The sequence below is a fragment of the Neltuma alba genome, unplaced genomic scaffold, assembly GCF_004799145.2.
Source record: "Neltuma alba isolate B1F8T4 unplaced genomic scaffold, ASM479914v2 tig00012375_pilon, whole genome shotgun sequence".
Classification (NCBI taxonomy): Eukaryota; Viridiplantae; Streptophyta; class Magnoliopsida; order Fabales; family Fabaceae; genus Neltuma; species Neltuma alba.
Window position 1 is genome coordinate 99,725 of NW_021636873.1, and position 6,609 is coordinate 106,333.

A 6,609-nucleotide genomic window follows, 5' to 3' on the forward strand; every position below is an offset into this window, starting at 1 on the left:
CTTTATATACGTTGGCGATAAATTAAATACTATCAAAATAAGCATGCTTTATATTAGCTCTTATTAAATTACACGACGATATACAATAATAATAATTGCTAGTAAGTTCTAAACTTTCTAATCAATTAATCATTCTGCATGCGTTCATATGGTATTGCTACTTCTGTATGCGGGAGAATACACCGACATTTCTCTTTCGCTGTCACGTAAGGATTTAATTCATATTTTTCTTACATACAAAAAAGGCCAATCATTATGCTATATTCTACATTGGATTATTGGGCTATGCTTCTTTTGTTTGTTTATTTTTGTGATTCAATGATTTTAAAAAAAAAGAATACTTTTTTTTATAAGAAAATTTTAATTTTTATGGATAGTCATGCAAAAAGAGCAAAAGAAAACTTCTACGGGGATTTATTAAAGCTAGGTGTAGCTATTTTATGCAAGTCTTTGATAGAGTCTGCATTTATTTATTTATGCTTTAGGTATAACTAATTTAGATTGTTTGAGACGTAATCCTTATTCCCCGTGGGTATTACTGAAGAAAAGAACCAACAAAATATTAAAAAAAAATACAATCTGAAAAGAATCCATCCAATTATATATAACTATAGTTTGAGTCTCTACGTACGTTACGCTTCCATATAGAAAATAGACTTGAACATTGAGAGTGTGACCACTGGGTATTTGATTTCAATTTCTAAACAACGGTTGTCACAGCAAGGCCTTAATATGGTTAAATATCATTAAAGGGCTTTGCTTAATTAATTAGTTTACTTGGTTGGTCTTAAGAGGCAAATTAATACATGCACTTATAAATCAAATTCATCAACGTCTACATACAAATAGCTTCAATGTAATTAATGAGTTACTCATCAATATATAGATGAATTTATTTATTGATCGATTAGTGCGTAAATGCATGTATGTAGAAGAAAATAATTAATAAGGAAAGAGCATAAACTCGTAAAGCAGAAAAGCACAAAAAGATGGATTCATGAAAGGGAAAGCACGAGACTGAGATTTGGTAGTTTGGCTTCCACCGGAAAAGCATTTGTTACCCCACAAGTCATCCTGCCATGCCACGTGGATTCCCCCGCTTTCCTCACGTGGCTACAACTGGCCCCACTTGGAGGTCCCACCTCTTCGTCCATCTCATAACCCTCCCCTTCCCTTATGATCGGCAACGTGACTGCCAACTTAACTCTCCCTTATTATCTAACATTAACTTAAAAAAGAGGTGTTGTGAGGTTGATCTGATAGCGGTAAAGACAAACAAACCACTTCCACAGTGAGTTATACTATTCTCCGGTCTTTAATAAAAGAGTCAGTTGATTAATTTGAATATATTAAGTAAGTTTGTTAATTTAAATATTTATAATAAATAGATTTGTATTTCTTAAAATATCTTTGTTAATTAAGTGTATTAACTTTAACATTTGATTAAATATTTAATATGTGCAACTACTACAAAAACTACTTTAAAAATAAATAAATAAATATGAGAGACAAAGTAAATTAGGGTTTTATATTTAGAATCAAATTAAAAGTTAAATTACTTCTTCTAGGGTTAGTATTTGAATATGTTTTAACACATGCTATAGTTATTACTTGTTACGTAGCCGAGAACTTTTTATGGATCATGAATTCGTACTGCTAGCTATCCCACTGCAACGTACACACATCAAATCTCAAAGTCTTCATTAATATTTCAGTAGCGAGCGAGGCATATAGTACTCAATGCGTATATTCCGTCTTAAACTTATACTTTGAATCGTAAACTATGTACATATCTAACATCATACTATATACATATATCAAAGTAACTGGCTGTCATCAACCTCATATGTAAACAGCCAAAATGTCCCAAAATATTCAGCCAACTTGTAACCAACCATGTGGAAGAAAGAAAGAAAGAAAGAAAGTAGATAGAGAGAGAGCAAGGAGGAATTGAAAATGGCCGGAGACTGATGAATGGAAAAAAGCAGAGACAAATAAAAAGGAGTGTGAAAGAATGGCGAGGAAGAGCCGCCAAAGTTGAGTTGCTACAGTAGGGTCACGTTAAGTTAAATCCTTCTCTCTCACAGAAAAGGCGGGAGATATAGCCAATAATGTGTGGCCACGTGGAAGTAGAAGACAGAGAGGGGCTCAGAATCCAAGAAGGAACAGGTGAGAAGCATAGGATAATCTGGGGCACAAGGCTCAGCTTCATACCAAAGATAACAGGGAATCGAATCCTCCATTTGATCATAAAACAAATAAAAAGTAATCCAAAGACAAAAGTACTCAGAGGTGGCTTCATTCGCTTTTCCTTTCCTCTCTCTCTCTCTTTCTTTTTGTCCTCTTTATTAAAACCCCAAGCAATCCCCACATTCCGCCCTCTCCCACCCATCCTTCTCTCATCATCTCATCTCTTCCATATCGTTTGCATCTCCTCCTTCTTCTTCCTCCTCCTCCTCCTTAGGCAGTAATACTATAACGTCCTTTGGACACACACACACACACACAGATATAGTTATACATAGTATACACACATGGCACCTGTTTCGCTGCCTCCAGGTTTCAGGTTCCACCCTACAGATGAAGAGCTGGTTGCTTATTATCTCAAAAGAAAGATCAACGGGCACAAGATTGAGTTAGAGATCATCCCCGAAGTTGATCTTTACAAGTGTGAACCCTGGGACTTGCCTGGTACGTATTTAGTCAGCTTCTAATAATGAACTTTTCAATCTGTTGACTCAAACTTTACAACATCATTATAGTAACTATTATCGTTCATTAGCTTACTTAGTTCTTCGATATCTCATGCATGCATGTGTAATTATGATTAAGGTCCATAAGAACTTACCTTGTATATATATTAAATATATTGTCGTTTTTGGTGAATTTGGATTTGAAAGCTTCTTTAGAGTTTAATTAAGACAGTACATATTTGCTTATATGCTGTAGCTTTGATATGAAACACATGCTTGCTTTATTGGTCAAGTATAGTTTTGGGGGTTTAACATATAAAATATCTGATCCTGGTGATGTGATCTAGGTTTATCTTTATAGCCTAAAGGACCGTGTCGTGCTTAGGGTTCTACAGGATGGTCCCTTCATCACTTTTAGGGTTCCTGTATTGAACGTCAAGACTAGTCGTAAATAAGCCAATTATGGGATTCCTCACCAAGTCAAAAAGAAATCAGCTAACCCAAAAGAAAGGGGGGGGGGGAGCAGAGCGTACTCTATCTGCAAGATATTTCTTGTCTCGGTCAATTTCTTCACTAATATAAGTATTACGTTCTTTTCCTCACATACAGATATTAATATATACGCAGACAAATCATCACAGAAATTAGAACATCAAAACTTATGATGAATCAAGCATCTTTGAATGATTGTCAGTATTAACCAAAATCGATCCGATGGTTATTGTTATACAGGAAAATCGTTATTGCCGGGAAAAGATTTGGAGTGGTATTTCTTCAGTCCTCGTGATAGGAAGTACCCAAATGGCTCAAGAACAAATCGAGCCACCAAATCGGGATATTGGAAAGCCACAGGGAAAGATAGGAAAGTGAATTCTCAATCTCGTTCGGTGGGTATGAAGAAAACCCTAGTTTACTATCGAGGTCGGGCCCCTCATGGATGTCGTACCAACTGGGTTATGCATGAGTATCGACTTGACGAAAGAGAATGTGAAGTTGCTTCTGGCGTTCAGGTTCACCTCTTCTCTGTATATTCATATCTTTTTATTCCTCTATCATTTTCTTTCAAACAATTCCATTCTTCTTCTCCACTCAAAGAACTTAGATTCTGGTATTGATAGCTGACACAGTACTTTTGATTTGTTGGGGAAAAAAATATTAAATGCAGGATGCTTATGCTCTATGTCGTGTGTTCAAGAAGACTGCAGTTATAACTACGAAAATCGGAGAGCATTATGGGAATCAGATTATGAATACAAGTGATCAGTCATCCAGCATTGAACTATACTCTGAAGGAAAATCAGGAGAAGATTTCGAGAGCTCAGATTATTTGATGCCTCTGGATCATAGCTCACCCCATATTGGAAATAATCCCCCTTCAGGACCAAGAGATCATGGGAAATGGTCACAGACACAGTTCTTACCTGAAGATCCATTCTCTCTTCCAAATTCTTCTTCATTATTTTCCAACTATGGCTCCATACCATACCCTCCTTCGAAGGTATATATAGTACAAATATTTTATCATGTGATCTACGTACATTTATAAACAGTCTTGTGAATTATATTGCAGGTGGATATTGCACTAGAATGTGCCAGGATGCAGCATAGGTTTTCTCCGATGGAGGACTTTCCTTCTGAACTGAAGATGCAACCACAACATGGTGGAACTAAAAATGAAACTGATGAATTATTACAGGAGATTCTTTCAGTTGCTCATGCCTCTCAGGAACTCATAAACCAGCCTTCTAGCTATTCTTCTCACGCATGGGGTACTACTAGTACTGCAAACCAGCATTATGCTCCCTCTGAACAAGATGATTTCACTTTCATGGTTGGCAGAGATAGTTCTGCTAATGATTGTAACTACTATAACAGTGCCTGCTGGGAAGATCCAGTAAACACTAGGTCGATAGAGATTGGAGATCTAGATGATGATTTCAAAGCAGGGAGGCTCGTTGAGAATTTAAGATGGGTTGGCATGTCAAGCAAGGATTTGGAAATTAAGGTATGGTTTTGTACTTCTATATATACGCGGCACTGGAGATTCGATATTAATGCTAATACTAATTAGTAATTAGGATGGGTCTAGTGTATACAAATATATCGAAACTATGGAGCATTATAAAAAAGGGAATAATCACATTATAGTAAAATAAATAAATAATGTACAATTCCTTTCCAAGCTCATATCAGAGATACCTATTAATTTGGGTCCTAATTAATTTAGAGGCAAAAATTTTATTTTTTCTGTTGTTTCTAAGTAAGGCGTTACTAGCTAATGAATGACTGTCGACAGAAAGAAGAGTAGTTAATGATTATATTTTCCTAATCTTGTTATAGGGCTATATGGAAGATCAGAAAATTGTTCCAATTGAGGATATTTCAAGTTTCCGAGCAAACAGGGAGGGTAATGAAGCGCTGCAAGGTATTGAAAATTCTGACTCATATTTTGAATATCATAATCAATATATTACAAGGTATATTGCGGTATTTAATTAAGAAACTAAAAATTGTCTGTTCACTATCTTTTGTTTGGATAACTCGGATTCTGATGAGGAGTATATAATAATACCAAGAAACGATTAATAAAAGAACAATAAGAACAGTGTCAACTTATTTTTGGATGTCTCACACCTCCTGACATCAAAGAACGATGTCGGTCCTGTCTCTATTTGTCCCTTATCTTGAAGAAAATAATAAGAGCTTTTCTACATCATGCTGCAGAATGTGGTAATCAGCAAGAAAATAGCAGCAAGGAACTCGATGACACTGACATAAACGACATCTCATTAGGGTTCATCAACGAGGATGACGCTAATAATGAGAACTTGATAGATGAAGAAGGCAATTATTCGAGTTCTCCAAGCTTTGAGGTGGTCGAAGAAGTCAAAGTCAGCCATGGAATGTTAATGTCCACAAGACAAGTAGCTGACACATTCTTTCACCAAATTGTTCCTTCACAAACCCTCAAGGTTCACCTCAATCCAGTGATAATGGCTAACAATTATCACTCATCAGTGGAGAACATAGAGACTACAGTTTCTTTATTCAGAAACCTGAAGGCCTGTGTGAAGACAATAACAAGTCCCATCGTACTCATATTTTCGCTTTTGCTGATGCACTGTATCTATTATTCGGATTCCGATCAGGATGTGAAGGAGAGAAGTTGGAGTGGTACAGCTAATAATTGTAATAGCAGCTTGAAGAGAATGAGAGAATCTGATGAAGATGATGAGAAAATCAAGGGGGACAATGAGAAGGAAGAAGTTTGGTTTGTGAGCATCAAAAGTGGGGAAGGATTCAGTGTGGTGTTGAAGAAGATAGGCATTTTTCTCACAGTTTCTTTTGCTCTTTGTACCATGTGGGCTAACCTCATCATAGTTCATTAACCCTTCATCTCCTCTAGTTTAACTTCTTGCCCTTTTTTGTTTTCCGTTTGTCTCTAACCTCAAGATTTGATTCAACGGACAGCTCCAATTGGGCTTGTCCCCATTAATTAAGCTAGCAGGGCATCGATTATCCAAATATACTTGTATCTATTTTATTTTGACACATTCGTTATCTAATTTGATGGTTAAGAATTAATTAATTGCATTCAAACATCGATATATAATAATGAAAAGTTCACTGACACTTTTGTTTTAGAATCAATGTTTTGTTTATGACGAAAGCTATACACGTATAGTCATAGACCCAACTAATTTACGTACTCATAGATGTATATTTAATTTGTAAATAATTGTTACTTTTTAGTAATTATTTCCATTTTCAGATAATAATATCATATTTATTTGAGTTGCTTTTTTTCAGACAATTTTAAAAATAGAACACGCTGTGAGGTTTTTTTTGTACCAAAGCCCAGTCAGCATTTGTTTTTGGTAAATAAAAGCTTATGTGAGTTGGGTCCCGAAAGCTC

The 6,609-nt window shown here is 35.7% G+C and overlaps 1 protein-coding gene across 1 annotated transcript; it reads left to right on the plus strand.

Annotated features, from left to right (window-relative positions):
* Nucleotides 1-2,524: 2,524 nt before the first annotated feature.
* Nucleotides 2,525-6,209, plus strand: LOC114726337 (NAC domain-containing protein 86-like). Its single transcript, XM_028912916.1, has 6 exons — nt 2,525-2,691; nt 3,426-3,703; nt 3,859-4,191; nt 4,264-4,698; nt 5,034-5,118; nt 5,418-6,209. The coding sequence occupies exons 1-6, from the start codon at nt 2,535-2,537 to the stop codon at nt 6,080-6,082; spliced, it is 1,953 nt and encodes a 650-aa protein (XP_028768749.1). The 5' UTR covers nt 2,525-2,534; the 3' UTR covers nt 6,083-6,209.
* Nucleotides 6,210-6,609: the final 400 nt, after the last annotated feature.

Coding starts and splice junctions, on each gene's coding strand:
- LOC114726337 (XM_028912916.1), top strand. CDS start 2,535: ATGGCACCTGTTTCGCTGCCTCCAGGTTTCAGGTTCCACCCTACAGAT. Junction 2,692..3,425: donor TGAACCCTGGGACTTGCCTG/GTACGTATTTAG, acceptor ATTGTTATACAG/GAAAATCGTTATTGCCGGGA. Junction 3,704..3,858: donor AAGTTGCTTCTGGCGTTCAG/GTTCACCTCTTC, acceptor TATTAAATGCAG/GATGCTTATGCTCTATGTCG.